Source organism: Ptychodera flava, chromosome 4, assembly GCF_041260155.1.
Source record: "Ptychodera flava strain L36383 chromosome 4, AS_Pfla_20210202, whole genome shotgun sequence".
Classification (NCBI taxonomy): domain Eukaryota; kingdom Metazoa; phylum Hemichordata; class Enteropneusta; family Ptychoderidae; genus Ptychodera; species Ptychodera flava.
Genome location: NC_091931.1, coordinates 43,347,147 through 43,369,719, shown reverse-complemented (window position 1 = coordinate 43,369,719; position 22,573 = coordinate 43,347,147). Strand labels below are relative to the sequence as shown.

At 38.3% G+C, this 22,573-nt stretch overlaps 1 protein-coding gene across 4 annotated transcripts in view; it reads right to left on the bottom strand.

Moving 5' to 3' along the window:
• LOC139131849 (histone deacetylase complex subunit SAP30L-like) overlaps positions 1-22,573 on the bottom strand; it is a 29,423-nt gene extending 6,850 nt beyond the window's left edge. The window contains exons 1-3 of one of the 4 annotated variants that reach the window (XR_011552203.1): positions 21,939-22,565; positions 17,970-18,153; positions 8,266-8,397 (exon numbers count right to left, since the gene is read on the bottom strand). Coding sequence is in view for 2 of the 4 variants with exons in the window: in XM_070698140.1 (XP_070554241.1) it covers positions 8,266-8,397; positions 17,970-18,153; positions 21,939-21,958 (336 nt within the window). In the remaining 2 variants the exon portion in view is untranslated. Of the gene's footprint in view, positions 1-8,265; positions 8,398-17,969; positions 18,154-21,938 lie in introns of all 4 variants that reach the window. The other 3 variants (XR_011552204.1, XM_070698140.1, XM_070698141.1) reach the window with 3 other exon arrangements.

Genomic DNA, 22,573 nt, shown 5'->3' with positions numbered 1-22,573 from the left:
TTAAAAATACAGATTTGCATATTTCATCACAATTTGTTGGGTTATCCCCAGGGACCTGTATACCAAATAACAAAGCTGTCTGATGAGCGGTTCTGAAGAAGGAGATTTTTTACCAAAAACGGCTTTTTTGGCACTAATTTGCATATTTTCAACAATATCAAAAACTTAAAAAAAAACAGTTCCTCATAATCACATTTTTAATCTTCACAAGAAATATCAAATCAGTAAGTACTGTGGTTCTCAAGGTATTTGACTGGACGGACACCTCACAAACGGACATACATACATACATTGTTATGTAGGTCATTCCCCCCACACACTCATCATGACCTGAGTTCAATTAGTCTAGAACATTCTCAAGGTCACTGCCCTTGATGACCTCACAACCTTGAATTCAATTAGTCATGTTTGGAATGTTCTGGAAAGTTGATTAGTTGTGTAAGGGAGATAATTTTAGAACAGTAATTAGCATGTCAATAAAAGTTCTAGATTGTTCTTATATGCCTTTATAAAAGGGACGTGCACAGCTTCCAGTCAGACTTTTGGGATTGTGTCTCTTGTGTGTTACTAAACTCCAGCAGTAGTCATTCTCAAGACTTTTCAAGACCTTCACTGTCAACGCTGGATTTATACTGTGGACTTTGTGCAGCTTCAAGCCTGCAAGCCAAAGGACTGTTCATTCATCCGACTGACTGTTACAACTCTGAGACTGGAGCTTTGCCGTCCCAGCTGAGATAAGTAGTCTGTACACTTTTAAAGCTTGTACTCTATCCCTGACTTAGCAATTAGTTTATTTTTGTAATAAATTTTGTTTAAACGGAAACTGCTGAGTTCACCCTTTTGTTCGTTTTTCTCTGCACGTAACAAAATTGGGGGCTCGTCCGGGAGACGAACATTTTGAGCCGTTTGACAACATTTTGCCAGCCTTTTTAAAACTACTGTATACTGTGAACTCAGCGAAATTTAATCATGGCGGAATTTAAACCAGAGGAAATGGATGACCTTGATCAGGACACATTTAATTCCCTCAGAAAAGACAACCTCATAGCACTGGCAAATTCCTTAAAGTAGATGTCAAAAGATCTATGCGCAAGTGGGAAATACAGTTCAAGATTGCAAAACATTTAGTTAATTCTGGCCATTTTGAGGAGTCTGCCTTAAAAGATTATGAGCCTGAGTCTTCCTTCGAACTCAAAAAATTAGAATTAGAAATACAGGCAGATTTGGAGCTTAAGAAATTGGAATTAGAAAAGGAAATGAAAGAAAAAGAATTGCAAATGGAAGAAAGACAGAAAGAAAAAGAAAGGCAGGAAAGATTAGAAATGGAAGAAAGACAGAGAGAAAAAGAATTGCGATTAGAAGAACAGCGATTACAGGTAGAAATAAAACGTTTAGAGCTTGGACAGTCAGGAAAATTCTTCCCTTCAGACAAGTTTGACATCACTAAGCATTTCAGGTTAGTTCCCCCTTTCCAAGAAAAGGATGTTGACAAATATTTTCTCCATTTTGAGAAAATTGCTCAGAGTCTGAACTGGCCTAAGGAGTCCTGGTCTATGCTTTTGCAGAGTGCTTTGGTGGGTAAAGCCAGAGAAATTTACATTCAGTTGTCAGTAGAGCAGGCTTCAAATTATGATTCTGTGAAGGAATTAATTCTCAAGGGCTATGAGTTAGTGCCTGAAGCTTACCGTCAGAAATTTAGGGATTGTGAGAAGGTGAAGGATCAAACTTATGTTGAATTTGCTCGAACAAAAGAACAACTGTTTGATCGTTGGTGTTCTTCTGAAAAGGTCAGTCAGAATTATGACAAATTACGACAGCTTGTTTTGATTGAGGAATTTAAAAGGTGCATCCGGAGTGACATCAAGACGTTTATCAATGAACAAAAGGCAGATACATTGGAGGTTGCTGCACGTTTGGCCGATGATTATTCATTGACCCACAAATCTTCATTTCTCAGCAAACCATCCCAGTCCTTTTCATACAGAAACAATGCAGGTAAATTTAACTCGTCCTTTTCATCCAAGAATTTTTCAAAGGAGAGTAGGAAATCAAATGACAACAGTTCACAAAATTCAAGTAACACTTCCACATCATCAGATCCCAAGTCTCAATCTCCTTCTGACAAACAGTTCGGTACACTTTCTTGTAATTATTGCAAGAAAGACGGCCATTTAATGTCAGATTGTTTCAAGTTGAAAAGAAAACGTGAAGGTCAAAGTGGTCAAAGTGGATCTAAGCCCACCGGCTTTATTTCTTCATCAACTCAATTAGAGTCTAATAATGTGTGCAACACATTTTCTGAGGTTAAATCCCTCTCATCCCCAATTAATGAGGTCAAGGTCAATTCTTCTCAAGATAGCATTATGGGTATTTTCGAGCCATTTATTCATAATGGTTTTATATCACTTTCTAGTGATTTTCTTCCGCTACCCCTGTCAAAATTTTAAGAGATACCGGGGCTTCCCAGTTTCTTTTGTTGGCAGATACCCTGCCGTTTTCTGAAAAGTCATTTTCAGGTTCTAAAGTTCTTATTAAGGGGGTAGATTGTAATGACTACATTCCTGTTCCTCTCCATAATGTTTATTTGTCTTCGGACTTTGTTTCTGGACCTGTGACTTTAGGTATTAGGCCTTTTTTGCCTTTTGAAGGGATTCACCTTCTTCTTGGAAACGACCTTGCTGGGGACAAGGTCATTACTAATCCACTTGTGACTGATAATCCTAGTTTAGATCAGGATCCAGAGCCAATTGAACAAGAGATACCCGATTTATTTCCTTCATGTGCCATTACTCGAGCCATGTCAAAGAAAACTTCCGAGAATCAAATACTCTCAAAAATAATGTCACAGATGTTGACTTAAATGACACCTTTCTCAGTCAGGTGTTTGACACGGATCATTCCGTTATCCCTCGTGGATTTGAAACTTCCAGTAAAACTTCTGCTGACAAAAGTCAGACATTTTCTCGATCAAATCTCATTGCAGAACAACACAAAGACCCAGATATTTTGTCTTTGTTTGACAGGGTAGATGATGAAGGTAAAACTTCAGATAGCTCTGTTTCCTATTATACAAAGTCTGGTATTCTCATGCGTGAATGGAGACCTCCAGATGTTTGGTTGATGACGACTGGGCTATAAAACATCAAATTGTGGTTCCAAAGCCCTACCGTGCTGAAATATTGCGCCTGGCCCATGAAACCCCCTGGGCTGGTCACTTAGGAGTCAGGAAAACTTATCATAAAATTCTCAGTCACTTTTATTGGCCTAATCTCAGGCAGGATGTAGCACATTTCTGTAAAACTTGTCACACATGTCAAATGGTAGGAAAGCCAAATCAGACCATTCCAAAGGCCCCTTTACAGCCAATTCCTGCATTTCAAGAACCATTTAGTAGGATACTAATAGACTGTGTTGGGCCCCTACCAAAAACAAGATCAGGAAATGAGTACATGTTGACAATTATGTGTACATCAACTCGGTTCCCAGAAGCCATACCACTGAGAAACATAAAGACAAAGACTATAGTGAGAGCTTTAGTCAAATTTTCACTTTATTTGCCTCCCTAAATGTGTCCAGTCCGATCAAGGCTCCAACTTTATGTCTGGAATTTTTCAACAAGTAATGGATCAGCTAGGCATTAAACAGTATAGGTCATCCGCCTATCATCCAGAAAGTCAGGGTGCTCTTGAGCGATTTCATCAAACTTTGAAAAACATGATTAGGACCTACTGTTTTGACACAGAGAAGCAGTGGGATGAAGGAATTCATTTTTTGCTCTTTGCTGTTAGAGAGTCAATTCAGGAGTCTCTTGGTTTTAGCCCATTTGAGCTTGTATTTGGACATACAGTCCGTGGCCCACTTAAGCTCGTTAAAGAGAAATTCCTATCAGACAATGATGATTGTTGAATATTTTGCAATATGTGTCAGATTTCGTACAAAACTCTCTAAAGCATGTGAATTAGCCAGAGAAAATCTTGAGTCATCTCAGCAGTCAATGAAAACCAAATATGATAAAAACACCTCAAAACGGAAGTTTGAACCAGGTCAAAAAGTTCTTGTTCTACTTCCAATTCCTGGCAAACCACTCCATGCTCGTTACTTTGGGCCATACCTAATTGATAAGAAATTGAGTGATTTAAATTACATCATAATAACACCTGACAGGCGAAAACAAAAACAGCTATGTCACATAAATATGCTTAAGCCATATTTGGATAGGGATAATCCTACTATAACTCAGCCTGTCAGTGCAGTCAGTTCAAACCATTATGAAGATAGTGATACTGAAACTGACTTGAGTGAAAATACTCTAAACTCAAAGCTGGGCTCGGTCAAGCTTCAGAACTCAGAAATCCTGGAGAAGCTGGAGTCTACAAAGTTGGCACACCTCCAGCCAGAACAACAACAACAGGTGAAAGAACTGCTCCATGAATATAAACACCGTTTCAAGATGTTCCAACGAGGACAAACGTCATCTATCATGACGTTGATGTTGGGGACAGTAAGCCTGTAAAACAACATCCATACAGACTGAATCCAACAAAAGCAAAATATCTCCAGGAAGAAGTCAAATACCTGCTGGACAATGACTTTATTGAACCCAGTAAAAGTAACTGGAGTTCGCCGTGCATACTTGTTCCCAAATCAGATCACAGTTATCGTATGTGCACAGACTTTAGGAAGGTCAACACTTTAACAAAGACAGACACTTTCCCAATCCCGAGGATTGATGACTGCATCGACCGAGTGGGAAAAGCCAAGTATGTGACGAAATTTGACCTACTGAAGGGATTTTGGCAAGTCCCTCTGACGGCTCGTGCTCGTGAAATATCCGCCTTTGTTACACCAGACGGATTGTTCCAGTACAAGGTGATGCCATTCGGAATGAAGAACTCTCCGGCAACGTTCCAACGGATGATCAACGACGTCATATCCGGGCTAGACGGGTGTGCAGCTTACGTTGACGACGTCGTCCTGTATAGTGACACCTGGGAGGAACACATCAAGCTCATGCGGAAGTTCTTTGAGAGACTGAGCAAAGCAATGTTGACTGTCAACCTTGCCAAATCTGAGTTTGGTTGGGCAAGGGTAACTTACCTCGGACATACTGTAGGACAGGGTGAGGTAAAACCTGTTGATGCTAAAATCAGTGCCATTTCAAGTTTTCCCATACCAAACTGCAAACGACAACTGATGCGCTTTCTCGGTATGGCTGGTTACTACAGAAAATTCTGTCCAAATTTCTCCACAATTACTGAGCCTTTGACTAACTTACTTAAAAGAAAGTAAAGTTTGTTTGGTCAGAGCAATGCCAACAGGCATTTGGTAGACTTAAAGCCATACTGCAAAGTGCTCCAGTGTTGTCTGCACCAGATTTCACTTTGCCATTCAAATTAGCTGTGGATGCTAGTGATACGGCTGCTGGTGCTGTTTTATTGCAAGAAGATAGTCATGGTATAGATCATCCTGTTTGCTATTTTTCACGCAAATTAACAAATCCCAGAGAAACTACTCTACAATTGAAAAAGAGTGTTTATCTTTGATATTAGCTTTACAGCATTTTGAAGTTTATGTTACTTCTTCAAATCAGCCAATAGTGGTTTATATTGATCACAACCCTCTTGTTTTTCTGCAGAAATTTAAAGGCAAAAATCAGAGATTGCTAAGATGGAGTTTAATGTTACAGGAGTTTAATCTTGACATTAGACATATCAAAGGCAGAGACAATTTAATTGCAGACTGTCTCTCTCGTATTTAGAGTTTATTGTTGTTCACTTTCAAGAAGTTTACTTTAGAGTAAGAAAAAAAAATTGAGTACTTAAATCTTTTTCAAGATTACATTTGCAAAAGAAAGATTTTTCTTTGAAAAATTTTTTTTTTTTGAAGAGGGGGTGTGTTATGTAGGTCATTCCCCCCACACACTCATCATGACCTGAGTTCAATTAGTCTAGAACATTCTCAAGGTCACTGCCCTTGATGACCTCACAACCTTGAATTCAATTAGTCATGTTTGGAATGTTCTGGAAAGTTGATTAGTTGTGTAAGGGAGATAATTTTAGAACAGTAATTAGCATGTCAATAAAAGTTCTAGATTGTTCTTATATGCCTTTATAAAAGGGACGTGCACAGCTTCCAGTCAGACTTTTGGGATTGTGTCTCTTGTGTGTTACTAAACTCCAGCAGTAGTCATTCTCAAGACTTTTCAAGACCTTCACTGTCAACGCTGGATTTATACTGTGGACTTTGTGCAGCTTCAAGCCTGCAAGCCAAAGGACTGTTCATTCATCCGACTGACTGTTACAACTCTGAGACTGGAGCTTTGCCGTCCCAGCTGAGATAAGTAGTCTGTACACTTTTAAAGCTTGTACTCTATCCCTGACTTAGCAATTAGTTTTATTTTTGTAATAAATTTTGTTTAAACGGAAACTGCTGAGTTCACCCTTTTGTTCGTTTTTCTCTGCACGTAACAACATACATACATACATACATACATACAGACTGACGCCAGACGGATACCCATCCAAATAGCTTCTATAGATTATGGTGGCTAATAAACGAAAGTTTTAGCTATTTTTCCACTGAAAATGTGCATAAGAATTTAAATTATCACTTCTCAGGCCTTCTAATCAAACAATTTTGTTTATTTTCACACAAATTATTGATTATATATTGCACATTATATGTATCAAATAAAAATATGGGGTCACCAGCCTAATTACAATGCTACATCGCTTAACATCACCCCCTCCCCATGTGTGCAATGGGAAAAATCACAATTACTTTGTAAATGTATCAACATTCAAACATTTAAAACTTACAACTTACGATAATATAATGATCATTCAATCATCACTAACAACATTCTCTTTCATGCTAAAAGCTCTGACAATAAGTTGTATGAAGATAGGTTGCCATCAAAAGCATGGTGTAATTTTTACAGTGACCACGGTCCTGTAGTGGACAAGCCCATCGTACAGTGCACGTTCTATTGTTTGCAGCTATGATGATGTAGCAAGTGACTCGATCACCCTTAACAGTTTCTTTTCTGTAGTTTCAGATTTACATAAATGAAGAAGACAAATTAGGATATTTTTCTGGCAGTCATACGATGATATCCATATTATGTCAAGTCAATGGTAGCAAGGGATGTCTTGCCCTTATCACTGACATTCCCAATAATATGATGCAGTCGTTCTAAATACAAACAAGTATGGATACAACTCATCGCAATGCTCATTTTGCAAAATCTTCACACAATCTATTTTGCTTGTTTCAAATTATTCTTCTACTGACCATAATGATGTCAACATATTAATTTCCATTTAGACCTTCCATAATTATCAGTCTTTGCAATATTTTAAACTTTAAATTGTCATTAACAGGTTCAATTGGACAGGCAGGCAGGGCTTAACAAGGGTTAAGTTTACCATGAAATGGAAGACTGCTATAAGCCCAGACAAAGAATTTGATTCTAATCACACAAGTCAACATGCTTGAAAGATCTATACATGTATATCACAGTAACAAGTGATGTACAAGCCTCAAGACTGATTGAGTTTCTGATGCATGCAGCACACGATGCAATCTCTCAGTCGATGCATTGCATATTAGCAATCACCAACACTGGATATGGAACTTACATGTCACAACACTGACAAAAGAATGTACCTGCCAGCAAACAGTAGCTCCGTAGCACAAAAATGTTTTACTACACAGTGCCCTACGCGTCACACATGATGAAGTGGAATTATAATGACAGAGGTGGAGAAATGAAGGCAGCAGAGACCGCATGGTAACACTCTTGAGAAAATTCTTGAGACCAACTAACAACAGTTGAAAGTTAACTCTAGAAAGTATGCTGAGTAGTAGCTCAAACAATATTCTCACAGTATACAAAAGCTGCATATTCAATTAAGTAACAATATGTGTAATCTTATTGCTACATCAAAATTTTCATGAAGGCTACCATGTGACTTTCTTCATTATACGGTACATACAAGGGACGATTATACTTAAAATTTCAGCATTTATGCGTGAGCTCAGGTGATGTTACATTGAACACTGCCCTCTGGAGGGCACTCATGATCAAAACATTGCTGGCGCCTAAGCTGCAGTTATCCATTCAACAGACTAGTCCATGACACACCATCCTGCAGGCATGAGCTAAATCGTAATACGTGTACTGTATAATACCACCACTTCTCCAGCTGATATCGCCAGAGGGGGTTGGGATATATCTACAGAAGAAAGAGAATTTAGACCAACCTCCGGCATATCATAATCATGTTCTGGTGAAGCAGCTCCATTATCATCTTCACTCACTTCTTTTCTTTTCTTCCGACTCCTGACACTCTGGATAACACCTTTGTGGAAGTCACAGATGTAAATATGGCGTACCTGTATGGAAAATGAATACATTGAGTGAATGGGAAGAGCTGATTAGGTTAATCTGTATGCGTATATGTGTGTGTGTGTGTGTGAGTCAATGTATGTCTCTGTGATCCTGTGAAAAACTGATAACTACACAGTTTTACTTCTTATCTTCTATGCATATTTCAGAATATTTTCACAAATATCTAGGCGGCATAACTTCTCAATATTTATGGTGATTCTTAATGATAACATACATGTATGGAAGCTAAGAAGATAATGTGCTTTGTAACCTTGCCAATTGGGTCAGGGTTCCGGACCATAACACTGCGGGTGCATGTTATTATCTGATTGCTCAATTATTATTTTGACAATGCTTTATCAAAGAGAAAACAACCATACACGTACTACCATTGTATGCTAGATTTCCTTATAAAATAGGTTCACTTTTGCTAAGTGTATAAAATAACCATTGTTTGGGCAGGCATTTGTTTATAAAATCCATGCTTTTGGTGGAAACAAGGTGATATTAGTTTGCAAAGTGGTTTGACACAGAAACTGACCAATCAGTGACAACTCTGCAACATTGCTATACATCAGTTAACATCTTATGTTGTCTGGCTTTTCATCTATTATCAACTCTTATTATATCAAATTGAACTTTGTTGAATGTCTCATTTGTGCTCATGTCATCTCCAAACAAGTGAAATTCAAGTTCAAACAAACTACAAATAGCAAGTGTAATTTTGATATATCAAAAATATATTTACACAGAAGATGGGTAATACTACATAATAAAAGAGACCGATATAGCTCCGCTGTGTTATGTAGGGAATAGCTATTTTTGACACATGTGATGATGAAGAAAGTTGAAATCTTTGATAGCTCAATGCAGTGGCCAGAAAAAAGTGGCTAAAATAAGCTGCAAAAATACACAATTGAAGATTTCATCATACTTTGAATATATCACATCGGATCATCCCTAAGAACGTGTCAACCAAAGCTATCTGATGAGTGGTTTTGTGAGAATAAAATTTTCTGACCAAATATGGCAACAATTGCCCCCTCCCCCCAAAAAATTGCAGATTTCGCCATAGTTTCAAAAGATCAAATTTAGTTCATCTATAGAAACCTGTATACCACATTTCCAAGCCAAGCTGTTAGACCAGTACTTTTGAGAAACACATTTTTTGACCAAAAGTGGCAAAAGTTGCCCCCAAAATACAAAATTACAGATTTCATCAGAAATTCAATATATTACTTAGCTCATCTGTAGAAACCTGTATACCAAATTTCAAAGCTATCAGACCAGTACTTTTTGAGAAACACATTTTTTGACCAAAAATGGCAAAAATTGCCCCAAAATTACAAAATTGCAGATTTCATCATGGGAGCTTTTGTGTGTGACGGACATACATCCGCACATACATACCCACAAATATACAGACATACAGATGCCACCGACTCACCATATAAGCTTTTTTTGCTATTTATATAAACACCAAATATGAGCTAAAAATGACAAAAATTGCCTTAAAAATACAAATACGCAAATTTCACCACGATTTGAACAAATCTGACTGTAGTTACCCTAAGTAAACTGCATATCAGATTTCAAAGCTATAGGACAAGCGGTTTCAGAGAAGATTTTTTTACCAAAAAACACCAAAAAATGCCCCAAAAATACAAATTTCACCAAAATTTGAACAAACTTAAGTGGGGTCACCCCAAGTGAAGTGCATATAAAATTTCAAAGCGATTGGACTTGCAGTTTCAGAGGAGAAGGCAATTGTTGATGGACGACGACGACGGAAAATCAACCTATTTGATAAGCTCTGCGTCGCTGACAGCAGAGCTAAAAGGGAAATTTATATTGCGCCTTATTTGGCTGAGCTCTAGGCACAGGAAGTGAGCAAGAAGAACAGTGGGAAACAGAGGAATGACAGGAAAGGAAATCATTGTTTGAATAAATTTGTCTTGAGAGAGCATTGAAAAGAATATTAGGATAGAGAGCAATGAAGGTCGGTGGGAAGTTCATTTATTCTCAGCTGAGGGACCAATGTAATGTGTGATTTTTCTCAGAGGGTTATTATGTTCATACTGGGAACCCTGAGAGGACATTTATCAGAGGAGGAGCGGCGAGATCTTGTAGGGTGATACACATTAAAGAATTCAGATAGATATTGAATAATGACGAGTTGATACGTGAAATCATGCAGAACTTGTGAAAGATAGTGTTATTTCAGTACTCATGGCATTTGAAAAGTCAAACACACTTCCTGAAAAATTTAGTCTTATGCTTCTAAATTGTAACCCTTTGTCAGAAAAAGAATTAGTAATTTTATTTGACCCACTGGATCAAAATCACCTCAACCTTACACTTCAGCCACTAATATTGCAACTCGGGTAACTATCGTGCATACCATAGGGGTGAATTTTGGTGGCTTCTTTCCTATTTGGATTGTTTGGACTGTAAGTATAAATGTGGCTATTGTCATGTAGGTCATTTACCCCACATCATCATGACCCGAGTTCAATTAGTCTAGAACATTCTCAAGGTCACTGCCCTCAATGACCTCACAACCTTGAATTCAATTAGTCATGTTTGGAATGTTCTGGAAAGTTGATTAGTTGTGTAAGGGAGATAATTTTAGAACAGTAATTAGCATGTCAATAAAAGTTCTAGATTGTTCTTATATGCCTTTATAAAAGGGACGTGCTCAGCTTCCAGTCAGACTTTTGGGATCGTGTCTCTTGTGTGTTACTAAACTCCAGCAGTAGTCATTCTCAAGACTTTTCAAGACCTTCACTGTCAACGCTGGATTTATACTGTGGACTTTGTGCAGCTTCAAGCCTGCAAGCCAAAGGACTGTTCATTCATCCGACTGACTGTTACAACTCTGAGACTGGAGCTTTGCCGTCCCAGCTGAGATAAGTAGTCTGTACACTTTTAAAGCTTGTACTCTGTCCCTGACTTAGCAATTAGTTTTGTTTTCGTAATAAATTTTGTTTAAACGGAAACTGCTGAGTTCACCCATTTGTTCGTTTTCTCTGCATGTAACAATTGGGGGCTCGTCCGGGATACGAATATTTTGAGCCGTTTGACAACATTTTGACAGCCTTTTCAAAACTACTGTATACTGTGAACTCAGCGAAATTCAATCATGGCGGAATTCAAGCCAGACGAATTTATGGATGACCTTGATCAGGACACATTTAATTCCCTCAGAAAAGACAACCTCATAGCACTGGCCAATTTCCTTAAAGTAGATGTCAAAAGATCTATGCGCAAGCGAGAAATACAGTTCAAGATTGCAAAACATTTAGTTAATTCTGGCCATTTTGAGGAGTCTGCCTTAAAAGATTATGAGCCTGAGTCTTCCTTCGAACTCAAAAAATTGGAATTAGAAATACAGGCAGATTTCGAGCTAAAAAAATTGGCATTAGAAAAAGAAAAAGAATTACAAATGAAAGAAAAAGAATTACAAATGGAAAAGGAGAGACAGGCATTAGAAAAAGAAAAAAATACAAATGCAGTTAGAAATGGAAGAAAGACAGAAAGAGAGGGAATTGGAAATGAAAGAAAAAGAATTGCAAATGGAAGAAAGACAAAGGGAGAAAGAAAGAGAGGAAAAAGAAAAGGAAAGAGAATTAGCAGAACACCGACTGCAGTTAGAAATAAAACGTTTAGAGCTTGGACAGTCAGGAAAATTCTTCCCTTCAGACAAGTTTGACATCACTAAGCATTTCAGGTTAGTTCCCCTTTCCAAGAAAAGGATGTTGATAAATATTTCTCCATTTTGAGAAAATTGCTCAGAGTCTGAATTGGCCTAAGGAGTCCTGGTCTATGCTTTTGCAGAGTGCTTTGGTGGTAAAGCCAGAGAAATTTACATTCAGTTGTCAGTAGAGCAGGCTTCAGATTATGATTCTGTGAAGGAATTAATTCTCAAGGGTTATGAGTTGTGGCCTGAAGCTTACCGTCAGAAATTTAGGGATTGTGAGAAGGTGAAAGATCAAACTTACGTTGAATTTGCTCGAACAAAAGAACAACTGTTTGATCGTTGGTGTTCTTCTGAAAAGGTCAGTCAGAATTATGACAAATTACGACAGCTTGTTTTGATTGAGGAATTTAAAAGGTGCATCCGGAGTGACATCAAGACGTTTATCAATGAACAAAAGGCAGATACATTGGAGGTTGCTGCACGTTTGGCCGATGATTATTCATTGACCCACAAATCTTCATTTCTCAGCAAACCATCCCAGTCCTTTTCATACAGAAACAATGCAGGTAAATTTAACTCCTCCTTTTCATCCAAGAATTTCTCAAAGGAGAGTAGGAAATCAAATGACAACAGTTCACAGAGTTCAAGTAACACTCCCACATCATCAGATCCCAAGTCTCAATCTCCTTCTGACAAACAGTTTGGTACACTTTCTTGTAATTATTGTAAGAAAGACGGCCATTTAATGTCAGATTGTTTCAAATTGAAAAGAAAACGTGAAGGTCAAAGTGGTCAAAGTGGATCTAAGCCAACCGGCTTTATTTCTTCATCAACTCAATTAGAGTCTAATAATGTGTGTAACACATTGTCTGAGGTTAAACCCTCTTATCCCCAATTAATGAGGTCAAGGTCAATTCTTCTCAAGATAGCATTATGGGTATTTTCGAACCATTTATTCACGATGGTTTTATATCACTTTCTAGTGATTTTTCTTCCGCTACCCCTGTCAAAATTTTAAGAGATACCGGGCTTCCCAGTCTCTTTTGTTGGCAGATACCCTGCCGTTTTCTGAAAAGTCATTTTCAGGTTCTAAAGTTCTTATTAAGGGGGTAGATTGTAATGACTACATTCCTGTTCCTCTCCATAATGTCTATTTGTCTTCGGACTTTGTTTCTGGACCTGTGGCTTTAGGTATTAGGCCTTTTTTGCCTTTTGAAGGGATTCACCTTCTTCTTGGGAAACGACCTTGCTGGGGACAAGGTCATTACTAATCCACTTGTGACTGATAATCCTAGTTTAGATCAGGATCCAGAGCCAATTGAACAAGAGATACCCAATTTATTTCCTTCATGTGCCATTACTCGAGCCATGTCAAAGAAAACTTCCGAGAATCAAAATACTCTCAAAAATAATGTCACTGATGTTGACTTAAATGACACCTTTCTCAGTCAGGTGTTTGACACGGATCATTCCGTTATCCCTCGTGGATTTGAAACTTCCAGTAAAACTTCTGCTGACCAAAGTCAGACATTTTCTAGATCAAATCTCATTGCAGAACAACACAAAGACCCAGATATTTTGTCTTTGTTTGACAGGGTAGATGATGAAGATAAAACTTCAGATAGCTCTGTTTCCTATTATACAAAATCTGGTATTCTCATGCGTAAATGGAGACCTCCAGATGTTTTGGTTGATGACGATTGGGCTATAAAACATCAAATTGTTGTTCCAAAGCCCTATCGTGCTGAAATATTGCGCCTGGCCCATGAAACCCCCTGGGCTGGTCACTTAGGAGTCAGGAAAACTTATCATAAAATTCTCAGTCACTTTTATTGGCCTAATCTCAGGCAGGACGTAGCACATTTCTGTAAAACTTGTCACACATGTCAAATGGTAGGAAAGCCGAATCAGACCATTCCAAAGGCCCCTTTACAGCCAATTCCTGCATTTCAAGAACCATTTAGTAGGATACTAATAGACTGTGTTGGGCCCCTACCAAAAACAAGATCAGGAAATGAGTACATGTTGACAATTATGTGTACATCAACTCGGTTCCCGAAGCCATACCACTGAGAAATATAAAGACAAAGACTATAGTGAGAGCTTTAGTCAAATTTTTCACTTTATTTGGCCTCCCTAAATGTGTCCAGTCGATCAAGGCTCCAACTTTATGTCTGGAATTTTTCAACAAGTAATGGATCAGCTAGGCATTAAACAGTATAGGTCATCCGCCTATCATCCAGAAAGTCAGGGTGCTCTTGAGCGATTTCATCAAACTTTGAAAAACATGATTAGGACCTACTGTTTGACACAGAGAAGCAGTGGGATGAAGGAATTATTTTTTGCTCTTTGCTGTTAGAGAGTCAATTCAGGAGTCTCTTGGTTTTAGCCCATTTGAGCTTGTATTTGGACATACAGTCCGTGGCCCACTTAAGCTCGTTAAAGAGAAATTCCTATCAGACGATGATGATTGTCTGAATATTTTGCAATATGTGTCAGATTTTCGTACGAAACTCTCTAAAGCATGTGAATTAGCCAGAGAAAATCTTGAGTCATCTCAGCAGTCAATGAAAACCAAATATGATAAAAGCACCTCAAAACGGAAGTTGGAACCAGGTCAAAAAGTTCTTGTTCTACTTCCAATTCCTGGCAAACCACTCCATGCTCGTTACTTTGGGCCATATCTAATTGATAAGAAATTGAGTGATTTAAATTACATCATAATAACACCTGACAGGCGAAAACAAAAACAGCTATGTCACATAAATATGCTTAAGCCATATTTGGATAGGGATAATCCTACTATAACTCAGCCTGTCAGTACAGTCAGTTCTGGCCATTATGAAGATAGTGATACTGAAACTGACTTGAGTGAAAATACTCTAAACTCAAAGCTGGGCTCGGTCAAGCTTCAGAACTCAGAAATCCTGGAGAAGCTGGAGTCTACAAAGTTGGCACACCTCCAGCCAGAACACCAACAACAGCTGAAAGAACCAATCCATGAACATTTGTTCCAAGATGTTCCAACGAGGACAAACATCATCTACCACAACGAAGATGTCTGCGACAGTAATCCAGTGGAACAACATCCAGACGGACTGAATCCTGCGAAAGCGGAATATCTCCAGGAGGAAGCCAAGTATTTGCCGAACAATGACTTTATCGAACTCAGTAAAAATAACCGGACTTTGCCATGCATACTTTATGCCAATTCAGTGCCATTTCAAGTTTTCCAACAACAAATTGCAAGAAGATAGTCATGGGACATCCTGTTTGCTACTTTTCACGCAAATTTAACAAATCCCAGAGAAACTACTCTACAATTGAAAAAGAGTGTTTATCTTTGATATTAGCTTTACAGCATTTTGAAGTTTATGTTACTTCTTCAAATCAGCCAATAGTGGTTATATTGATCACAACCCTCTTGTTTTTCTGCAGAAATTTAAAGGCAAAAATCAGAGATTGCTAAGATGGAGTTTAATGTTACAGGAGTTTAATCTTGATATTAGACATATCAAAGGCAGAGACAATTTAATTGCAGACTGTCTCTCTCGTATTTAGAGTTTATTGTTATTTCACTTTCAAGAAATTTTACTTTAGAGTAAAAAAAAAAAAAATTGAGTACTTAAATCCTTTTCAAGATTACATTTGTAAAAGAAAGATTTTCTTTGAAAAATTTTCTTTTTTTGAAGAGGGGGTGTGTCATGTAGGTCATTTACCCCACATCATCATGACCCGAGTTCAATTAGTCTAGAACATTCTCAAGGTCACTGCCCTCAATGACCTCACAACCTTGAATTCAATTAGTCATGTTTGGAATGTTCTGGAAAGTTGATTAGTTGTGTAAGGGAGATAATTTTAGAACAGTAATTAGCATGTCAATAAAAGTTCTAGATTGTTCTTATATGCCTTTATAAAAGGGACGTGCTCAGCTTCCAGTCAGACTTTTGGGATCGTGTCTCTTGTGTGTTACTAAACTCCAGCAGTAGTCATTCTCAAGACTTTTCAAGACCTTCACTGTCAACGCTGGATTTATACTGTGGACTTTGTGCAGCTTCAAGCCTGCAAGCCAAAGGACTGTTCATTCATCCGACTGACTGTTACAACTCTGAGACTGGAGCTTTGCCGTCCCAGCTGAGATAAGTAGTCTGTACACTTTTAAAGCTTGTACTCTGTCCCTGACTTAGCAATTAGTTTTGTTTTCGTAATAAATTTTGTTTAAACGGAAACTGCTGAGTTCACCCTTTTGTTCGTTTTCTCTGCACGTAACACTATGGGTACCATTTTGAAAACAACAAGTCGATGGACATGGGATGCCACCACCCATTACCATTAAATGACCTCATCATACAGAAAATACTGATCACAGACCAAAGTCACTGATGACTGTATTGGATTCACTGCTTCTCAGTATTCTTCAGAGAGACTGATAGACAGACATCCACAAGGTGAGACATTTGTTCATTCCAAACACCATGCACATGTATATCACAGAATAGACTATTTTTAAAAATTCCACATACATGTACTTTTTTAACCCTTTGACCATTATGGTTTGTCCCAAATCCATTGTTTTCTATGGTAAAGTTGGACCTGTACACAGGGAACTGGGGGTGAAAGGGTTAAACCATTCATCACCACTTTTCTGGCCTCAGATCAACATACATCTTGTCACTCTATGAAACATGCAGTGATTTGCTTGCATAACAGGTAACAGGCCAACAACAAAGAATTCCTGATCAATTCACTTGACTACATGTACATAACTTTTCACCTGTACCCTAGAATGAGGTCAAAGCTTGAAAATGATGACAAGTTTGGTACAGTAAACAGACTGTATGACTAAGTTCTAGATGTTCTGTGATATTAAAATTCCTTTCAATGTTGATTTGCTATACCACAGTCCCTCAAGGGACTGTGGCTATTGAGGGACTGTGGCTATACACACAAAATGCTTGTAACTATCAAAAAGAAGATGAAAGCGTTTCATATGTAGAAAAATGACAAAATATTGAGTAGATCATATTTAAGTATTAATAATTAATAGGGAAGACATCGACAATGTAGATATATCCGCTGTCCCTCCACATTGTGGAGGGATCGTGGTATATCCTACATGTACAATAGGTTTGAAAAATCATAAACAAATAAGAACTTCAAGTTCACAGGAGTATCATTGGAACTATGCTCAAATGTCGTATGGGACGGTTCCATATGACAAAGGTAAATACTGTATCCAAGGTATGATGGTGATTGATGAAAATAAAAACATGTCTGTCATAATCTACTTTGTATAATTTAAATGTTGCAGCTATAATAATGAGGTGCATCTAGAATAATAGTGCACAAAATAAATTTTTTGTAAACAAGAAACTTGCACAGGTGCAGTTCCTACGACTGTTACCCTTTAGGAGCTGATAGCAAGCAAACAAGTGCTGGCTTTTTTTGTGCTTATGTGTGCTAAAATTGCTACTTGAACCACATGGAGGGACTGTGCTTGAACTACCTCCTCCAACACCCACCCTGGCTTGGTCGCTGTACTCCCTTACAAGTGAACCATCTACTTATGAAGTTAGCTATACCCCTACAGTACGGTTGTTCAGAAATAGTTCTGAAAATCTTGTAGAGTAAATGACTTTTAATCTAGACAAGTCATGTTCTATGCAAGTCAGCATGAGATGAGGTGACTACAAGGATCTGTGTACTTATTCATGGGTATCTTGAAATCCCTTTGGTGTTTATAAATGGAATATTTATCTTCTCCCCTAATACAAAATTTCATTTTGTTTAAATGTAAGATGATCTCTATGTGAATTTACGTCTCACAGTAGCAACAAGATTAAACAGAATGGAAAAACTAGAACAGTAAATACATACACTGTGATCGATGTTCAATTTCAGTTTTCTTTGCTGTACGGTCTTTGCTATACGTTTACTGTAACTAGCATTCCCTGCAGGTCTTGTGCATCTCTCACCATCATCAACCAGACAACAGATCTGATCATGGCCACCTCGACTGTCTTCCTCTGTGCTGAAACCATTCATTTTCACCTGTGCGCTGCTGTCGAAATGAAAGGAACAATAACTTTCTTTGAGATACAAAATCACTGTAGGTGCAGTGCTCCTGTGTACATGTACTCGTTGGAAGGTGGATCACATGATGAGAAAACATTACTCAAGTCATGAAATCATTAAGTATATGAAATCACAGTTACACCCATAGCCTACAATAACTTTGTATTATCCTTTTATGTTTTTATGTCTATTTCCTTCAGAAAGGTCAAATGTTGCGTTGGAAAGCATTAACACAGCTGTAGTGACACTCACCACCGCAAGGTTATCTAAAATATTTCTCATTTCACTCTACTCTTCCTTACTACATTTATTGTTTTCATGTCGAAATGTAGAATGAAGATATTTATTTACGACAATGATCTGATGTTTTGGTTATTGCATCTCATACTGGACCAGGAAAGGTTGGAAGTAGAGTCACATAGACATATGGTGGTAACATTGTAAAAGATATGGCAGTGTCACATATTAAAGCTGTTTTTGCTTGTATCAGCCAATCTCTGTATACAGATTGTTTCAAACGGGCATCCTCCTTGTGACATTATGTAAATTGTTCCAACGTAATGAAACTGAAAAGAAAGACACGCAACACGTGAATTAGATGTACAGTTAAAAGTCATTTTATGAGATGCATCTGCATTATAAGTCGTAGCCTCCTTTGATTGAGTTGCGTAGGATGAAATCCGTAAAAATTCAAAAATGGAAAACGTATGCACTATAAGTTGCACCCCTTTTTCAGCACAGCTATCACACTACCGGCCACCATTGAGGTCGGCTCTGTCCATCAAAAGTTGAGTAGTCAGACTACGATCACACATACCAAGCGGCCCTTTTTGGGGCCACCACATCTTCCAAAAGAAAACTACCATATAAACTCTTCTTTTCATTATTTTTTTAAAGTTAATTTTTAAATAAAGTCAAACTTCTATCAGTATCCCCCACCCCAAAAAAAAATAAACTGAGAATTTCCTGTTATCAGTGTCAAGCGCAATTAAAAAAACCCACAAAATGTACATAATTATAAGTCGTACCCCATCTCTGGAGAAATAATTTGAGTTCAAAATTTGCAACATCATAATAAAAGACGCATCTTGGATACACAGAAAAAAGTACTAGACATTGAAAATATACGCCCCTTTCACAATAGTCTGTGTCACTGAACACAGTACGTATTGTGAAAGCCAAGGCCCTATACAACGGGTGCCTGCCTTTGACTTGAGAAGTATCCATGGCAACACACATGCACAGCCTAGTATACACCTTTGTGAGTTGTAACTCTTGTCATTATTGGTATCAACCATGCGGTGTGTTAACTTTCCGTAGCATCTCATCCCTGCTGGGATTTGGATTAAAAGTACCACAAAAAATGGTCAGAAATTAGGAGTTATTGTTGGCAAATGACCCCTTGATGACAAACCCCATTACTTCTGTATGGTCAAATGGAACTAAGGATAATATAGCATCTGTCTCTCAATTTTAATTGGTTAACTCAAGACTATGCAGTTTTGTGTTAAACAGAACCAAAAAGAAGATCTCAATGCTAGGCAAGATGGAGGACAAAACCACTGAGCCATATCATCCTCCATAAACAGAAATGGTCAGTTATCCAGCATTGTGATAAGCCATTATGACTGTCAGAGTCCTGATTCCTGGTACAGATGTTACCATGGCAATGCCGATGACCTCAATCTGATATCAAACCTCCTTTTAGTTGACAGCTCAGTTGGAAAAACTTTTATCCAGTCATTCATTCTCTCCCCTCTCATTCTGTTCTGAAAGAAAGCACTGTCTTGGCCAGCTTGAAGACTTGACATTACACTAGGAACAGCAGCGAACAGCTACATGTACATCTGCTGCCTAGACACTGAGCATGTCAAACTGTCATGTACTACAGTGAACATGGTTTTTACTGACTAATTAACTATGTCATACCATGCCATGCAGGTGAAAATAAGAGTATGATTCAGGGATGTAGGAAATAGCTGGCAGCCGGCAAAAATAACCAGCTGTCAGCTAAAATTTGCCGGCTGTGAAAATTTAGTTTTAGTGAAAAATCAGGACATTTTGCACAAACTTTATGTGCACATACACTACTTGTCACCACCTGTACTTTTATTTTTGCCGCCACCTGTGACAAAAAATTTTCTACATCCCTGATGATTAGACTCTATACCTCTTTTTACTTGGCAGATGGGGAAGTAACAGACCTGGCAGAGTAAATGTTAAAGATCCATAATAAATGCGAGTAACTTCCCTGGTAGAATAGCTGTGACTGGGAATTTTGTTTTTTTCGCTAACAGGAAATGCATGCAAACACTAGATGAATACCATCTACTCTGCAGTTTGCTATCAAAAAGCCCTGCATATCAGTGCTACAGTCATTGTGCTGCAATAGGCATATGAACTCTGAAAATAGACTGCCTACCAGATATCTCTAAAGCCTCTCTATCTGTACTGGTGGTTCCAGTCTTGAGAAGTATTTGCTTTTTGATGATTAAATCCTCAATTTCCAAAATTACATTTTTTTCGCAAAAACACATTGCAGACTTACACTACAAAAAATGGATTTTCATACAGAAATGGCTGAACATGAAATCATACTTTGAAACAAAAGCAAATATCTGTATTATTATCATTGCAATAAAAATAAGGATAGGTAAATAAGACAGATTGTCGATATAATCAGAATACATTGTTGGACAAATACTAGTTTTACACCAAGGACAAACTTGCATGTCATAAAAACCAACAATGGAGCAGGAATAATCGAAAATTTGTGTTGATTCAATCTGTAAATTGGAAATATAAAGCATCAACAAGAAGGTGGTAATTATTTTACAAAAGATGATCCTTTGATGTTAAAATAGAATGAGATTTTTCTCAGTTCTAATTGTGTGTGATAACTTATAAGTGGAACATGTCACTCAGTGTGATGACACAAACTCACAAAAACATTGTGGGAAGAAATCAAAACTAATAAATAACTTTCTTAATGTGACTTTGACATTGGACTACATTCCTACAAACTCTGGGGAAAAATTCGGAGTTTAACATCTACATGAACTCACTAACTTTGGAAGTTGTGTTACTTGCAAAATGGGGGCAAATTGATAGGCTCAAAAATAAATGTCCTAAAATTGTATATACATACTTGGAATGTCAAAATCTTTATCAGGGAGATTTCATATCTTTCATTCTTTGACTACATATGCAACATGGTTTGGTTTCTGAACATTTCATCTATCCAGCATCTACTTAGTAGCACAGAGCTATCTTTTAGTAGCTCCATGTTACTTGTTATAGTAGTAATAGTAACTAACACACTGTACATGTGTAGTTTTTCCTTCACTTTCCACGTTATTTACTTGTGAAGGCGAAATATTGATATTTCGAAGCCTTTCTGTACATGTCAACCAGATCACGATGCGCGCTTTAAAACACGCCCCTCTACATTTACAATCCTCGTCATACAAAACCTGTTCGAAAAACGCGAGTTTCCAGTGCAGCAAGCATTTTCAGTTGTTTCGCAGTCCATTGTTTACATTTCACTGCACTGTAGGGGCAGCACTGTAGCGTCGAACGAATGGCCGACATAGCGAGTCTGGTCATCAGCAGAACTGAGCTAGCTAGATGAATGACAACAATGAGGCGATCGACGCGCGGGCGCACGGGCCAGCACTGTACCAGAACTAAAAATATCTTGGTCGCTCTCCTCGCCGGCTGTGAACTGGTTGTATTAATCATGGTTATTGAAAATAGTAGACAAAGACCTACCGATCCAATCCTACAGCCATGCAAAACCGAATCGTTTGGGTATTATGAAGAGCTTCAAATTTTCGTCGGTGTAGGAACCGCCGTTAGGCTTTACTCTTCCTGCCACTCCGCGAGCTCCACAGCTGATCCAAGCAGTTTTTGCCGCTACAGCGTGCCGTAGCACAACGGTGGGATCGTTCGGGTTACAGGGTATCAGGATCTCACGACTCTTTCAGATGACTATGAAACTATCTGGCAATATTCGGTTTTTGGACAGGACTTCAAGGGACGCCTCAGTCACCGTCGATTTCGAGCTTGGTGTTCTGTACAAACCGGGAAAGAAAACGGCATGCCAATGACGCTGTTGTCGGTGCATGCACTGTAGTACTTCCGACTACGGTGAACGGTACGGTACGTGTACTACTCTGTGCACGTAGGCAGACAACAAAGACAACGTTTGGCCCGTAAGGTTGGCCTTTCACAAGTAATCACACGCAAAATCTACTGTCACTGATGCTATGATATGCGTGCCGTATTCGCAACGCGATGCGGGCGGCTCCCCGTGTTGTGGTTCTTCTCTGTTGCGCGTTGTGGCTTACTTCAGGCTGTAGTCTGAAATGCAGGATGACTGGTGCACTGTATGTCCACAAAGCAGT